This window comes from Tachysurus vachellii, chromosome 25, assembly GCF_030014155.1.
Source record: "Tachysurus vachellii isolate PV-2020 chromosome 25, HZAU_Pvac_v1, whole genome shotgun sequence".
NCBI classification, from domain to species: Eukaryota; Metazoa; Chordata; class Actinopteri; order Siluriformes; family Bagridae; genus Tachysurus; species Tachysurus vachellii.
Genome location: NC_083484.1, coordinates 2,489,467 through 2,507,003, shown reverse-complemented (window position 1 = coordinate 2,507,003; position 17,537 = coordinate 2,489,467). Strand labels below are relative to the sequence as shown.

Here is a 17,537-nt window from a genome sequence, read left to right as displayed (position 1 = left end):
TTTTGTTGGTCAATTTGCTGAGTTTACTACTATGATACGATCAAAGCTAAATGAACGCTTGCTTATAACTATATGAATATAGAGTAATAACAACTATTTTTTTTATTTTTATAAAAATGTGTATTTTATCCCATACAAAATTAAATCCACACAAGGGTGACATGTGAAGCTACATGACGTGTATCACAAATATATGTTTAATAATTTATAATATATCCCTATAATAAAATAGCCTGAATATTCGTTTATACCGTTTACCAAAATATATATTTACACTGAAAAGGAGGACAGAAAGTATTTTGTAAAAATATTATATTCACAATTGTCGTGAGCCAAAGTAATGCACATTAACATCAAACCAAGTGCTTTAAGATGTTCGTCGCGATCCCTCGGAAAAAAATGAGATCATTTTCATGATAGTGAAATTGTATTGTCGTATAACCCCGCAATAATCCACACGTCTTTGTATTTTGTGCAGCATTATAAAAGCATCTTCTGGCAGATAATGCAAATAGTATTTTATTTAGAGGTTTTAAAAGTTTTACAATATAGAGCTCCAGAAAAGACAAAATTTTCCAAAGAAAGAAAGAAAACATGCTCGTACTACAATGGAAAGGGCACATCCCTCTTGGCATGCAGTGTCAAGGCTTCCCCTGGGGTCTGGCCTGCAAATCCAAGTTCAGCATAAGGAACCTCTATAACCAAACCACGCCAAACCCACAGCGCATAAAAAAAAACAAAAAACAAAGATGTTTTTTTTTTTTTTGTCAGTGAACATCACTGAAATGATAGCAACATGTTGTGGGTATGTTTATAGCTGCCAGTGTGCCGAAGAGGAGACTGCTGAAATATATATCCATCCACACTTACAAATATGCAAAACAAAATGCCATTTGTGTGTAGACACATGGAGGACAAAATTCAGCATGAAACCATTCAAGAAAAATGAGAACTGTTGCAGTTTTCCTGTGCATAACCCCAATATTATACAATCACATGGACTATTGAATTAACCATGTTGACTCTTACATTCTGTCTGAGCTCACATCAATGTAGTTTGTTAAATTAACAAATAAAAGTGTATTTCACACTGTAGTACTTGTATTTTTCCACAATCTGAGATCAGTTTGTTCTTGGAAAAAAGGATCTCAAAATAAGTTAAAATCAATTTCTTGCACGTGGAATGTGAGTGTGTAGAAAAGCCACGTGCTATGTTAAAAGTGTCTCATATTCTGGGGTAACTGGACCAACAGCATATCTCCTCTCCATAACTGGCACTTACAGTCTTTTCTCAAATCGGACTCATCAACAGCACCCCAGGAAAAGCCATGAACCAACCAGCAATTATGCAAAACAAAAAAAACCTAAAGGGGACTTTAAATAATGGGCAGAGAAGCAGACATTCAGAAACAGGAGTGGAGTTCACTCCTACACACCCACACCCAATCTCTCACTCTCAAACCGATTGACCGTGTTCGCGCTGGCTTGAGGGGGCGAGAAGATCCTGTGCGAGGCAGATCGGTGAGATTCGCACAGCAAAGAGACACTACATCACGTGCAATATTCCCCCCCTGCATTCTGTAAAATTGAACACATCTGCGTCCCTGGGCTCAGGTGGCAAGGTGATGTGAGGTCCGGAGGTCACGGAGACGATCTGTAGTGTGGCGTCCAATGCTGCCAGCCAGGACCAGCTCTCACCAAAAACAACAGTCCTATTTTTAAAATATCTATCGCCTTGTTCAAACAACAACAACAACGTCGTGTCCTCTTGCCATTAACGATTTAACAAACTGAACGATATGCTTACATAGTAACCTTCACCGTGTCTACTCTGTAACAAGTAAGCAGCTTTTTGGAGCACTTATGTATTCTGCCTGGAAAAAAAAACCCTTGTGTCTAATTTCAACTCTCTACATGAAGAAAGAAAAAAGAAAAAGAAAAAAAAAAAAAAAGAAAATGCAAACTGATGGGGACTGAGTTTTGTTTTTTGAAAAATAAAAATTCAGCAATTTGTCATGAACTCGTTTTTCTCTTTAAACTGCCCTCCGAAAAAAGTGGTGTATCTACAGGCCCTGGGGCATCGGTCACAGTTCCACTTTGTGAATACGGGCCGAGATCCATCTCTCCAGCGTGCTCCGGCTCCTACTCAGCCTTCTGCAGGTCTCCTGCTGGGGGCTCACACGGGCTCCGCAGGCTCTTCTGGAGAACGTGGGCGTCTGCCGGCTCTATCCTCTTGTAATAGTTCTTTTTCGTTTCAATGATCTCAAAACCAAACTTCTGGTAGAAGTCAATTGCAGACTCATTGCTGATCTGCACGTGACTGAAGGAGAAAGAGAAAAAAATTAGGATTATTCTTGGACACAAGGTTTGTTAATTGATTACTATCAGATAAGATAAAATAAAGTTAATGTTCTCTCCATATGATCAAAGTGGCTGTTTGGGATGATTCTGAATGCCTAAAAGATGTCACTTTTATGGAAAAGAGCAAACAAAACACTTTGAAGGAAGACCAATGACTGGATAATACACCTGTACCTGTAGCTTATGTCAGTTAAATCCTTACATTACTCAGTAGACTGGTTTTATACAGATAAGTCCAAAATTCTTACAGGTAAATGTTGTCAAATGTGCCATCCTTCTCACAGATGTTCAACACATGGTTCAGCATCTTTGTTCCTTCAAACAAACGAGACAATTAGGAAATTTCACCACTTCTAGACAGAATTAAAACACAAAACAATTTTTTTCTTCAAATGTCACCTGATGAGTTGTGCTGCACTAAAAACAAGGAAATAAAAAAAAAAAATAAAAGAAATTCTGAGATTATATAAGAGTTTCTCCCATGGCTCGAAGCTTTGAAACTTCAGTCCCGTCCTGCTTTATGTGGAAAAGCTGTACCTATGCCCAGTCTGCGGTAGGGTGCGAGGCAGCCAAGTGTCATGATGTACAATCTCTTCTGGTTCTGAGAGTGATCCACTCGACAGCACACGGCTCCCACGGCGATGTCGTTGAAGTACGCTGCAAAACAGAAGCATGACTGATGGTACGTCTGATCCAAAAGCAACTGTAAGAACTAAAAAACTGGTGTTCAGTTAAAGGATAATGGTCAAAAACTGTATGATGTTATGAACAGCATCACCATCAGCATCTCGAAGGTGATCATTCTCCCATAACATCAAGTGGCAACAAATACAACTTTTAATTTATTAATAAATTACATGCCTTTTTTTTTTTACTCTGCAAAATCTGAAATTCTTGTCTGTATCGATCCTACTTCAGCTACAAATGTCAGAAATATAGATTTGATTAAAAAATCGAATTGTCTCTGACCTGATACCTAGTTGCCTTACCTAGCTTAGCGAGCTCTCCTACTTCCAGCACATCTTTGTAGAACTTGTCGTTGTAACTGACAGGGAAGATGACTTGGTTGAGACGCTTCAACTGTTTAATGTTGTGGGGGGTGACGTCCCCCAGCTCGATCCGGCTACTGGAACAAAAGCAGAATGCTCAACGGGGTTGTACGCTCATCATTACAGAACAACATTGTAGAAGACAAAAGCTTCAACAAGAACTGAGGCAGATATTAGCAAAACTCTCACTGATACAGTATTTAAAGCTGCTATATTTAGTTATTAAATTATGTGGGTTGCCCAAAACATCTCTGCATTGCTTCATCATCGCCATCAGGTTTACTTATTGCCTTCACTTGACACCAGTCTGGGAATGACAGCAGTATTTATAGGATGACTGCATGCTAAAATGACACAGCTGCACTTTTTGGACATTGCTACAGCTGGGGATCAGATAGGACAGGGCAGGATCTGACCAAGGAGAGGGTAACAAGCGAGCAATAAATACTTTCTTCCTCTCTCTTTCTCGCACCCTGAGAAGTGAAAGCTTTTGTGAAAAACTGGTGTGTGTGCAGCCCCTCACGACACACTAAAAAGAGCCAAACAAAACAGTCAGGAAAAAGACCAAAATCAACTGATTAAACATGTGGAGTCAGGTGTAGCTCCAGATACCTACAAAAATAACCCAGAGCTTCATCTGCATTTAAAGCAAGGCAGAACCAGCAGATACTTGTCTTTTCTTTCTAAAGCTGGTTTAACGCTCAGTGTTTTCAGTGTTCATTTAAGACCATTATTTGTCACGCTGTCCAAGATCCCAAAATCATCCCTGGATTTTAAGCAACAGCTTGAGTTCTCCGTATCAGATTCTACATATGCTGAAAAGCCTTTTAACAATAAAAACCTACTACCTTATGTTTACGGTGTGAGTTGTGCATGATCCTGTGCCGTCGTCCTATCGGTGGCTTTTAGATGATCATCGCAGCAGCACTCGCAAACTTTGTTATGTACTGTCTTTAGTCAAAATAGCTCCATGACGGCTGTCGACAATCTCGACTTGCGTCCAAAGAACTTTTTTTTCTTTATGATCTGTGACCGCAAAGCCCAGATTACTCAGAATGAACAAACACTGCTACGATGATCGCCGACAAGCCACCAACAGAAGGCTGCAAAGAGCGGCAGTGAGGAGGATGCAGGTCTATTGGTGCAGGATCTTTGTTGTTTAATCTCACAGAGAGAAACGACTGCGGTAGACTTCAGTCCTAATGTGACAGGGAACCGCTCGCAATCTTAAAAGATCACAAACTGAACATTGTACAAAATCGACTTTAATTCGTTTCTCTTTACTGGCTGCTGCAAATTTGCATAAAAATTGAATAACAAATGAGCTCTGTGAGCAACAGCTAATCAGAACAGACAAGTGATTTATTATATTTGACACTGAAATCCAGACACGCCCACTTCAGGTTTGCGTTTATATTACAAACAGGTTTCAAATAAAATCTCATCAAATTTGACCAAGTGATGTTCTTATTGAGTTCATTGTCCGACTCCTAAAACCTCTCATCTGAGGATGTCTTACTCTCAGGGAGTTTAAGAAGTACATGCCTCATTAACATGAGTTAATTTAACTTATTAACTACAAACTCACTCATTTAACTCACATTTCTTCCTCATATCTCTGAGCGAATAATCAGTGCTTAGCGTTAGCTTTCTGGCTAACTGTCCTAGCTAGGTTAGCCACGTTATTATGAACATAATGTGTTAGCTTTGTTCCGTGTGAGCTGCTTATTATTCATAATAAACCCATTTAAACCTCTCTGAAGACTTAAACCACTGATGAACAAATGTGCCATGCTAACCATGCTAGCTTTGCACAGTCTGACTCAACATTTTTTACATTTACTTTCGACCACAAGCTAAGCTAATTTTACTACTGTACAACCCCAGACTTGCACTTAACCCTGAGTTGTTTATTTATGTGACCTAAAGGGATCGTTGTGAAGTCTAACAGAACGTTCGGGTTTAAAATAATCTGTTGTTAGAATTTCTCGGCTTGGCTTGAAATTCTTTCGCAGGTAAGTTAGCGTTAGCGTTAGCATTAGTGTTAGTGTTAGCATCGCTAGCAACTCCCCCGCCCTCCCCTGCTGAAAAAAGAGATGAAGGAGGAAAAACTTTTTTTGTGACGGCTTAAAGGTGGATAAAACCACACGCCGTTACTCACCCTTTCATCTTTATCTCAACTTATTTGTGGTTTAAAAATCACCGAGGTCGTCGTAATGTTGTCCAAATACGAAAGAAAGGGAAATTTGTGCTAACTTTGGGCTACGAGCAACTCTCGGTGCTGTTCCCTCCACATGTATGTTGCTAACAGACTAGCAAATGCTGCTGCTGTCAATTTGCTCGCCAGTGTGTTTTTCCCACAACCGTATTCGGGCAAACTCCGCCTCCTATGATACAATTGGTTAAATCCAGCTGACCGCTTGATCTACTATTGGTTGAACACTGACTAGGCCTTGTGGTATGACTTATTAACCAATCTCTGAATTAGAGGCGGGGTTTAATGAAAATGGGTAGGAGAATTAACGCAGCTCCGAGGAACGGCAACAAACAGAAAAGACGGCGTATGGACACAGGAAGTGACGCCAAATACTTTTAATTAAAAATTAAAAGTCCCTAAAGAAAACTGTTACAGGGAGTTTGCAATTTATAAAATGATAAATTACCTGAAAGCCTGAACTAAAAAACATGAAATCACTTCAGTTGTATTATTAGAATTTAGTTATTTAATTTGGTTTGAAAAACCTACACCGAAATAGTAATAACACACATCATTTTGACCCAATTTGTTTAATATTGAACGTTGTTTTTTTTGTTTGTTTGGTTTTTTGTTTTTTTTACAACAAAGTTTGTTTCTAAAAATGAATGGTTTTATGCGTGTGAATTAATTATGTTATTTTACCTATTCATAATTTATACCTTTCTCATTCTGTCTATATTGTATCCCATCGTCAAGCATTGTCTTGTATAGTTTGTATAGTATTGTGTATGTCTGTATGTCTCACAAACTGCTGGAACCAATTTCCTTGTGTGTGTCAACACACTTGGCCAATCAATCTGATATTGATTCTGATTTTGATTCTGAACATATTTACACCCACGTACACTAGAGGGCGCTGCTTATATCAGTATTTACGCTTGCTCAAACTAGAGGGCGCTGTGTATATCTGTACATGCGCTTCATCAAACTAATGGTCGCTGTGTATATCTGTACATACGCTTGCTCACACTAGAGGTCGCTGCACACAACCGTATATTCGTTTGCTCCCACTAGATAGCACTTCTTATATCTTTATCTACGCTTGCCAACACTAGAGGGCGCTGTGCACATCCATATTTACATTTGGGAACTCTGTGCCAATCCGTTTTTATATTTGCTTACACTAGAGGGCGCTGTGAACAGCCGTATTTACAATAGCTCACATTAGAGGGCGCTGTGCACATCCGTATTTATATTTGCTTACACTAGAGGGCGCTGTGAACAGCCGTATTTACAATAGCTCACATTAGAGGGCGCTGTGCACATCCGTATTTATATTTGCTTACACTAGAGGGCGCTGTGAACAGCCGTATTTACAATAGCTCACATTAGAGAGCGCTGTGCACATCCGTATTTATATTTGCTTACACTAGAGGACGCTGTGAACATCCGTATTTACATTTGCTTACATTAGAGGGCGCTTGTGCACATCCGAATTTATATTTGCTTACACTAGAGGGCGCTATGCACAATCAGTATTTACACTTGCTTACACTAGAGGGCGCTGTGTGTTCCTGTTCCTGTTCCTTAAGCACCGTCGAGTGAATGAAGTCAGCTGATCTGTTCTCTTAGTCGCGTTATTTTTCATCTTTTTTCACCTGGCAGACGGAATCACGGACTTTCTCCGATCTTTCACATAATTTCAGGTATTTTATCTTTATATTTCAACCGCTTACGATCCCAGGATTGTTTTTATTTTCAAAGCTATTCGAAAGTCGTGCTGTTATTTTGGCCTAATTCATTTAGCTCCCAGGTAGCTAGCATAGGTAGCTAAGCTAAATTCATCTATTCCGATAGAAGGACAATTTCTCATACTAAACAATTGGTGTCACGTGTTTCTGTCACGCATTCACGTGTATATGTGAACGCAGTGTGTTCTGAGGGCTGTTTTTGTGATGCTGATTCGTCCCTTCTGTAACCTTGAGAATAAACGAGCTGCACCTTCGTTTTCACGCGATTTCATTCATCCTTTGCTCTAATAAAATACTTCTCTTTTTAATTTCGTGCCAGAATAAAACATGACAGCAAATAAACAGCAATAAACCTTAGAGTCCATCTGAGCAAAGCATCTTAAGGTTTTTAAATAAATAAATAATTAAATAAATAAATAAATCCTACGCATTTTGATATATTTTAATGATGTAATCTTATTTATTAATCTATTATAGTAAATAAATAAAAACATTCAGATTTGTTTTGTTGGATGAAAATCCTACAGCTGATGTGATGGTCACGTGACTGCAGAATCCCCCCTCGGGACCCCCCCCCCCCGCCCCCCTCCCGGGGGTTCAGTCCTGATCCGTGTTCACACCTTTAATCCGCATTTGTCCATTTCAGTCATTTTTTTAATCAGCATTTCAATCTGCATTGACAAACTGTTTGTAACTCCAGAGAGCAGCTGTGCTCTCAGGGTCCTGCAGGTCACATGATGTTCTCCAACTTCTTCATTTTATGACCTAATGTTTGCCTGAAGATCATAAAAGGAAGATCTTGTCTTTTTTTTTTTTTTCCTTTTGTGATCAACATTTTATTTATTTTCCAGATCTGTATATTAATATAAGCATCATAATGTATTTAAATTAAGATGACTATCTTTTAAACAGTAGTTTGCCTCTCTGTGAGAAACCGTTATTAATACTGTATACACACTGTAATAAACTGGTTATAAACACTGTAATACATTCAGTCTATCAGTTACAGGAGTCATGCGCCTGCTGCCGAGAGCCACAACTTCCTGTTTCTGTGGTCTTTTCAATTTCAGACAGTAAAATATTCACATTTCTGTTATCCATAAGTATCTTTGGTCTCTCTCTCTCTCTCTCTCTCTCTCTCTCTCTCTCTCTCTCTCTCTCTCTCTCTCTCTCTCTCTGAATGCTCAAAGCTTTGAAAAAAAGACAAGATTCCTACAAGGTCAGAGTCCCAGTTTGGTCGCATGAGATCGATGGGGTTTAATCTTAGTAACTGTTATCAGGACTAGAGAGTGGATTAGACTAACTGGGATTAGATTAAACCAAATCTGGGATACAGTTAGTTTCATTGATCTGTGTAGTAATTTGTATTTTTTTTTGTCATACACTGCTTACTTTTGAATATCACAGAACAAATCAGCCCAAACATTTGATTAAATAATTTGATATTAAGTGATTAATTCTCCTGCTCCAAGAACAAAAGATCTTCAGTCGTCATGTACTTCCTTCTTATGGAAGCTTCTATACAAATGTCCTTTACTCTGAGAAACTCCAGGCCATTGAGATAAAAGGAATGGAGCAAATAAATTTACAGGAATTTTAGCCTAAAACAAAGAGGAGGATTTTATAGTTTGGGTTAGAATGTTCTGTATGTTCCACGTTGGAGTTTGGAGGAGGAGAAGAGAGCGTTACTTGAAACTTGTTACAGAAAACGAGTTGGTTAATTTATTTTCAAGAATAATTTTACAGAGTGATGAAATCTGCTCGGTCCAAACGTATAACTAGTCTCGTTTCTCCTCACAGCCACTCGTGCTGAAGTGTCACATCCACAAGGACTTTCCAGAATTACTCAAGCTCTTATTTACTCCTCCTTCCTGTTTCATCAGTCAGTCACAAGCCGTGCTCATGCTCATGTGACCCTGCTGTAGAATCGCTCCGGATACAAGGACTGTCACTAAACCCATGAAACCTCTGTGATGAATTTTATTTTGTGGAAACTTTATTATTAGGGAGTTCTGTATTTCTGGGCTGTTTAACAGTGCAATTGTTCAGGGTTGAGATTTCACTCCTTTCGCAGATGCTTCACACTTTTACACCAGAGGCGTGTTCTCGATTCTGATTGGTCAGAAAAGTGATTCGTTAATAAACAGATTTTGTTAAACTAATTAGCTGTTGTTTAGTAAATAGATATGGTAAAATTGTTGATATGGTAAAGTTTAAAGTAAGGAGTCTCCAGTGTCGGTGCTTTGTAACAATCAGCACGGCTTTTCATTAATCGTCTTTTATTCCATCAAGACGTGGAGAACGTGTTCTTGCGGATGTTTAATTAATCGCAGGAATGAAGGAAAGGAAAAACGCAGGCTGCTCACATGAACGTGACTAACACGCAGCCTCGAGTCGACTCTTAAAATATCTGTCAGTCTGGTGTTGATGGAAACGAAGAAACACCCAGTGGTGCTCTACTAAAGATCCTGAAAGTTCAGCTGTTTGGAAGGAAACAGACACGTAATTCATTTTATGCCTGAAAAGATGGATGGAAATGATCTTTCCTATGAAGGGAGAGATGATGCTTATTGATCTGTAACTGAGGAATCGAGAGTTATGAGGTGCTGAGATTACAGAAGAGATTATTAATGTAATAATTCATTTCAGCTTAGTGATTAACGTCTTGGATTACTGATCGAAAGCTGGTGAGTTTGAATCCAAGGGCCACCAACCTACCACTGCTGGGCCCCTGAGCAAGGCCCTTAACTCTCAAATGCTCAGTTGTATAAAAATTGACATAAATGTATTGAACAATGATACATAGAGGCTTTACGTCATGTCTGTGTTTAGACGTGTCATTATATTTCTATACATTTTCACATTATAAATTTCACCATTCAGGCTCAGAAGCGAAAACATCCGAAAGGAGATAAAGTGTGAGTTCGACAATGATACAGCCGTCTGTGGCTCAGAGTCTGAGAGAGCAAACTAGTCATGTTTGCTAGGTGGGAGGGGCTTAGCCTTTCCCCGCTGTCAATCACAGTGACTAGCCAGTCATGAGTACCTGTGAATTGATGTACTGTATGTGGGAAAAGGGCAGACGGTGTTTTCTTTAAAGTGAAGTCTAACGTTAAAAAAACATTAATATGAGGTTTTCATGGAATTTCTACAAATCCGAGATGGTGGAAGCGATTGTGATGTGTTCGTGTCTTAATTTGATTATATTGTATTAATTTGATTTTATATATGTATATGAGGGAATTGTTTCTGAAAGCATGTGTTGTGTTGATATGAGAAGAAACACATGGTGGAGATGATGGTCTGAAGACACAAGTCTGATCAAACGTTATGACTGGATCACAGAAGGTCCTCCTTACACTTTGTGGTCTGATATCTGTGGTCTTAGATACACACGTTGAACATGGACTTCTCCAAGCTGCCCAAGATCCGAGATGAGGAGTACGAGGGAGAGTTTGGATATGTGCATGGTGTCTCCGGACCTGGTCAGTAAAAAAAACAAAAACTCCAATATTTCTTTAAAAATATTCAAGTTGATTGATCTGACCGTCAGGATTTACATTAAAGTGTATAGACGTTGCTTTGTTCTATAAAAGCCTGGTGTGTATCTGTGTGTTCATCCCTCAGTGGTGACGGCGTCCAGCATGGCCGGGGCTGCGATGTACGAGCTGGTGCGTGTAGGCCACAGTGAGCTGGTGGGAGAAATCATCCGTCTGGAGGGAGATATGGCCACCATTCAGGTGTACGAAGAAACCTGTATCCTTCACACACGGTCAATTAGACTCTTTTATTCAGAAGTCTTGCCGGAGCATCAGAGCTGCTACAGTGGATCTTAAAGTAATTAAGGTCAGTCATTTGTTCAGCATGGTGAATATTTTTCCTGAGCTGTGTTCAGCCGGCGTTTCTGTTGGTGACCCGGTCCTGCGTACTGGGAAGCCCCTCTCTGTCGAACTGGGACCTGGCATCATGGGCTCCATCTTTGACGGTATCCAGCGTCCACTCAAAGACATCAACGATCTGACCAAGAGCATTTACATCCCCAGAGGCGTGAACATTGGTGCCCTCAACCGTGACAGCAAATGGGAGTTCTCACCCTCCAAGAGTTTACGGGTATGTACTGTACTCTGTAAGTCAACATGTTTTTTGATTGACAGTCTCTCAAAATGCATAATAAGGTCCTACACCTTAACCCTTATCAAGAAATCCTTATATTTGTTTATACAAACTAGACACCCCCCTAAATTTACATGTCCCCGCCCCTTTTCCTTTCAGTAAATGATCTGACCTGCGTCTGCATATTAGAATATAATTCTCTCTAATGTATGACTGAGGATTAAACAAACAAACAAAATTCTCCAAAAGGATTTCATCAGCATCATAGTTTTTTTTTATGATTTAAGTTTACAGTAGTTTAATTTAAAGAAAGGTTAATAAATTCTAATTTAACTTCAAGAAATGGTTTAAATACTGTAATATTGAAAAACTAATATTTAAAGATCCAAGAAAAAATACATGTAAGTGAGCTGAGACTTGATGCGACTGGTTCAGTTCACTCACTTTAAACTGGACGACTCTAATTAGAGCCGTATTCAGAGTTGTCTGTATCAATAATTAAGCGTATTCAGAGTCGGGTTGCTGAAGCTGATACGCTCACGCCTTTAATAAAGTCCAATTGGAGCCTGAGCCTGGACAACGACATGTTTGTTTACTGCCGTGATGTGATGGTATAAATATTTATCTATAAGAACTGAAGGCCATGACTGTTAGAGTTACTGCAAGACTTAATGATCACATAGCAAATAGCACACAGTTAGACCTCAATAAGCTCTTTATTTCTTGGTTCTTATTTCTTTAGTGCTGAGGGTCGAAACTATTTGAACAGATTCATTCTTCTGTTTTCTTTGACAGGTCGGGAGCCACATAACCGGAGGAGACATCTACGGTCTTGTGCACGAGAACTCTCTCATTAAACACAAAATCATGCTGCCACCTAAAAACCGAGGGACCGTCACCTATGTGGCACCACCTGGGAACTACGACGTCTCGGTGAGCCGTGTGGCTGTTTTATTTAAACGATAAAGTAAACATCAGGGGGCACGGTGGCTTAGTGGTTAGCACGTTCGCATCACACCTCCAGGGTTGGGGGTTCGATTCCCGCCTCCACCTTGTGTGTGTGGAGTTTGCATGTTCTCCCCGTGCCTCGAGGGTTTCCTCCGGGTACTCCGGTTTCCTCCCCCGGTCCAAAGACATGCATGGTAGGTTGATTGGCATCTCTGGAAAATTGTCCCTAGTGTGTGATTGCGTGAGTGAATGAGAGTGTGTGTGTGTGCCCTGCGATGGGTTGGCACTCCGTCCAGGGTGTATCCTGCCTTGATGCCCAATGATGCCTGAGATAGGCACAGGCTCCCCGTGACCCGAGGTAGTTCGGATAAGCGGTAGAAAATGAGTGAGTGAGTAAACATCGAGTCTGTATGGAGTATATATATGACACGCAAACGTATATGTATGTTGGTGTGTTTACAGGATGTGGTGCTGGAGCTGGAGTTTGAAGGAGTGAAGGAAAAGTTCACCATGGTGCAGGTTTGGCCCGTGCGTCAGGTCCGACCCGTTACTGAGAAGCTACCCGCCAATCATCCTCTGCTCACCGGCCAGCGAGTGCTGGATGCCCTTTTCCCGTCAGTGCCACACATAAGCATTAAAAAAAAAGTCTGTGAATCAAAGACTCTGTCAGTGATTTAACTGGTCTGATATACCTACTTGTTTATTTGTTTCAGGGAGGAAATTAAATGTAGGATTTAGAATGAAAAGGATTTGCATTATTTATTAAGGATTCATTATTTGCATTATTTAAAAAACTCTTCTGACAGAAAGGCTGTGTTCATTAACATGAGCTGTGTGAAGCATTTCCACTGATCCTTCATTCATTCACTACCTGCCTGGTCTGAGGAACAACACTTTATATTAGACTAGTAGTTTATTATAGTTTGGGAAACTACATTTTTAGAAAATGTCACAAGCTAAAAAGAAACTAAAATAATAACTGTCTGTGGATTAAAAAATCCATTATCAAGTGGAGAGTTAGAGCTGTGGGAGGGGAACTGAGTCGTAGGAATTGTTTGTAATTTAAAAAAAAAAATCTGCTTCAGATATCTGGATCACTAAACATATGAAGATTGCAGAGTGTGTGTGTGTGTGTGTGTGTGTGTGTGTGTGTGTGAGCACGCATGAGAGAGCGTGTGCATGTGTAAGAGCTGTGTGTTAAAATGTCTACTTTACTGACAGGTGTGTTCAAGGAGGCACTACCGCCATCCCAGGGGCTTTTGGATGTGGCAAAACCGTGATCTCTCAGTCCTTGTCCAAATACTCCAACAGTGATGTCATCATCTACGTGGGCTGTGGAGAGCGAGGTAACGAGATGTCAGAAGTACTGCGAGATTTCCCTGAGGTGAGAAACAGCACAGCAGAAGCTCGCTCTGGAAGCTGATTATGATGGAACTCTGTACGATGGTCAATGCTCTGGTTTGTCTAACAGCTAACCATGGAGGTGGACGGGAAGGTGGAGAGCATCATGAAGAGAACCGCTCTGGTGGCCAACACCTCCAACATGCCCGTGGCTGCTCGAGAGGCATCTATTTACACAGGTATCGGACCCAGCAGCTGGTTGGTCGTTGGTTTAGACTTTCAGTGTTTTTTATTTTTGTCTGTGTGTTTATTTTATTTGTCTGTTCTTCAGGAATCACTCTGTCTGAGTACTTCAGAGATATGGGTTACAATGTGAGCATGATGGCGGACTCCACGTCACGATGGGCTGAAGCTCTCAGGGAGATCTCCGGTCGTCTGGCTGAGATGCCTGCTGGTGAGATGATGATGATGATGATGATCATAACCATAACACATGATATAGTATTTAAAATGTCACATTGCTTTACATTATGTGTCAAAAAATGTGAAGGGACAATTAAGAGTAAATAAATAGCCAATTATTAGTTTGTTTGTTTGATACCCTGTGGCATTATTTGACTCTTTTTATTTTATTTATATTTCTTTCATGATCCTATATGTTTTGATTCCGGGTTTAACCCTTAATTAATCTTTTCATAGCTTTCTTCTAAAAAGGAGAGTTAATTACAACTTAATTTTTGTTTAATTTTAATTGCTAAACGCTCCTACAGGTGCAAAATTGTTTTAATGGTGTGTGTGTGTCTGTGTGGTTAACAGATAGTGGTTATCCTGCCTATCTGGGAGCTCGTCTGGCCTCGTTTTATGAGCGTGCCGGCCGTGTGAAATGTCTCGGTAATCCAGAGAGAGAAGGCAGTGTTAGCATCGTAGGAGCGTAAGTTATTCTTATAGCAACATAAATTTGTATTAAGTCCTCTAATGATAAAACTATGATGTTTTATAGCTGTATATTGTACAGGCTGAACTGATATTTGGTCTTGTTGTGGTTATTAGAAGAATAATGAGGGTGATTTTTCTGCAGTGTGTCGCCCCCTGGTGGAGATTTCTCAGATCCTGTGACGTCTGCTACACTGGGTATTGTACAGGTAACAACTCAGTGAACTCATTTTTTCATTCCTTCACTACAGTACCACAATTTTGCTTTCATAAACACTTGTTTTTTTTTCTTCTCAGGTGTTTTGGGGTCTAGATAAGAAACTGGCCCAGAGGAAGCATTTCCCGTCTGTAAACTGGCTGATCAGCTACAGTAAGTACACACGACCACTGGACGAATACTACGACAAGCACTTCCCAGAGTTTGTGCCTCTGCGCACTAAAGCTAAGGAGATTCTGCAGGAGGAAGAGGACCTGGCTGAGATCGTCCAGCTTGTTGGCAAGGTGAGGAAGATCGCATGAATCTGCAAGTTTTAAACATGAAGAAACTCTTTCAGAAATGAGAGAAATTACTACAACATGGTTTGAGCGCGTTGTGAAGTGAAGTGAAGTGACGTGACATACGGCTAAGTACGGTGACCCATACTCAGAATTTGTTCTCTGCATTTAACAAATCCAAAGTGCACACACACACAGCAGTGAACACACACACACACCGTGAACACACACCCGGAACAGTGGGCAGCCATTTATGCTGCGGTGCCCGGTGAGCAGTTGGGGGGGGTTCGGTGCCTTGCTGTGTGTATGTGTGTGTTTTGGATTAAAGAATGGATCAGTGTTTTCTTAATATCGTAAATATCGTTGCTTTTTTTTTTTGAGCTGGTAACAAAAATAGGGACTTTTTGATAGATAACAGAAAAAAAATACACCGTTTTGTTTATTTTGTTCCAAACACATTACTTTCAGTTGTTTGTACAGTACATAGAGCGTAAAATGTACCTTATTTATTTATTTATTTTTGCACCAGGCTTCCTTGGCTGAGACAGATAAGATCACCCTTGAAGTCGCCAAGCTGATTAAAGATGATTTCCTGCAGCAGAATGGTTACACCCCATACGACAGGTTTGTCTGTCCATGTAAAGCATTGAACAGTTACATGGTTTGATGTAGGAGCTCAAATCGACCTAAATTCCTATCGATTTCTTTCACACCAGGTTCTGTCCATTCTACAAGACAGTGGGCATCCTGTCAAACATGATCGCTTTCTATGACATGGCCCGGCACGCGGTGGAGACCACGGCTCAGAGCGACAACAAGATCACCTGGGCCATGATCCGTGAGCACATGGGCGAGATCCTCTACAAGATCAGCTCTATGAAATTTAAGGTGGATTTTTATAATTATTCTTCTTTATAGACGTTCGAGTTCTAACTCACTAATTCACAAACAGTCTTTTAAAAAGATAACCGATGCCTTCGAAATATCGATGGGTTTTTATTACGTTTTCTACCACATTGCTGTTGAATTCTCAGATCTGATGGTTGGAAGATAGAATCCAGCAGCTCAGAAATCAGTAATAATAATAATGATAATAATCTATGATGTGGTGAGTTTTTTTTTTTTTTTTTTTTTTTTTTTTTTTTTTTTTTTTTTTTTTTGTCTAAACACTTTGAGAAAGTTCTGTGTTCTGGTTACTCTAGAACATGTAAAGCTCTCCTTTTTTTCATTTGCACAAACACCACAACATTAACTGTGTCTAAATCTATTAAAAGATGATGCAATACAATGACATTGTATTACACCACCCCAACATTCATCATTTTCTTATAACATCTCAATCCTTTTTTATTTTTGAGAATAAAACGAAATGTTATTACATATCAAGATGAACTATTTTCATATAAATATTCTATATTTATATATTCATATAAATATATAAAAAGACTAAATGAACATTGATCAACTTTATCAACTCTTGCTCTTTCCCTCAGGACCCTGTGAAGGAAGGAGAGGCGAAGATTAAAGCAGATTACGCGCAGCTGCACGAGGACATGCAGAACGCTTTCCGTACCCTGGAGGACTAAGTCCCTATCAGCTGAACGCAGCTGTCGTTCTCTCTCCGACTTCGCTCCATCCACCGACATTCCACTTCTTTCTTTTCCCCCTTCCTTTAATGGAGCAACGGTAGAAGAAAGCGTTCTGTCGTCAAGAACCTCCTCCATTTTGTGTGTGTGTGTATGTGTGCGTATGTGTAGTAGTTGGTTGTATTTGTGTTTCCGTAAGTGTTTCAGATGTGTTTTAAATTTTTTCGTATACCGCTCTACTGCCTCATCCTCATGTGTTGATGTATTTTTTTTCCTCTGATTTATTTTTGTTCTCTGTACAGATGATTTGAGAGATGTGTTCAATTAAACAGAGTTAATATTTATTGGGTGGAACGTTGGTGGTGATATTTTGTTCTGTTTTAAACTCTATTATCCCATAAGACCGGTGTGTAATATATTTGCAGCGTCACACTTCTCTCATGTAATGCTTGTGTGACAGTGTTGAAGTCCTGCAACAATAAAATACAATTACAAATGTGTAAGTACTCGTGTATGTGAATGACTAATACATCAGTACAACTATGTATTTCACATTATTTGGATTACTGTGAAGATATCGGTATAAAACATGATTAAAAATAAAAGTGCAATAACACTACAAATCACAGAAGTGTAGTCACTAACAAAATTGCTTGTCTTTCAGTCGTAATGATATTTAAAATTCCCTTTTCTTTACAATAATTACTATTCTATTATTTCCTTATTGTTTCCTTATATAAGATCTATATACTATCTTCAGTTA

The 17,537-nt window shown here is 39.6% G+C and overlaps 2 protein-coding genes across 3 annotated transcripts; one reads left to right on the top strand and one right to left on the bottom strand.

Moving 5' to 3' along the window:
- Positions 1–503: 503 nt before the first annotated feature.
- On the bottom strand, positions 504–5,763 carry naa50 (N-alpha-acetyltransferase 50, NatE catalytic subunit). 2 transcript variants are annotated; one of them, XM_060861572.1, is made up of 5 exons: positions 5,572–5,763; positions 3,351–3,484; positions 2,899–3,018; positions 2,610–2,676; positions 504–2,320 (listed from the first exon to the last, which is right to left on the bottom strand). In XM_060861572.1, exons 1-5 carry the CDS (start codon positions 5,577–5,579, stop codon positions 2,143–2,145), a joined length of 507 nt encoding a protein of 168 aa, XP_060717555.1. In that variant the 5' UTR covers positions 5,580–5,763; the 3' UTR covers positions 504–2,142. The 2 variants fall into 2 exon arrangements, with proteins under 2 accessions (XP_060717555.1, XP_060717554.1); XM_060861571.1 differs by having other exon boundaries at positions 3,351–3,487; positions 5,572–5,761.
- A 1,393-nt stretch (positions 5,764–7,156) lies between these two features.
- On the top strand, positions 7,157–17,277 carry atp6v1ab (ATPase H+ transporting V1 subunit Ab). The gene is made up of 15 exons (XM_060861737.1): positions 7,157–7,313; positions 10,747–10,843; positions 10,986–11,114; positions 11,254–11,468; positions 12,267–12,404; positions 12,882–13,033; positions 13,641–13,803; positions 13,891–13,999; positions 14,092–14,214; positions 14,577–14,691; positions 14,839–14,902; positions 14,991–15,194; positions 15,718–15,812; positions 15,905–16,076; positions 16,682–17,277. The coding sequence occupies exons 2-15, from the start codon at positions 10,762–10,764 to the stop codon at positions 16,772–16,774; spliced, it is 1,854 nt and encodes a 617-aa protein (XP_060717720.1). The 5' UTR covers positions 7,157–7,313; positions 10,747–10,761; the 3' UTR covers positions 16,775–17,277.
- Positions 17,278–17,537: the final 260 nt, after the last annotated feature.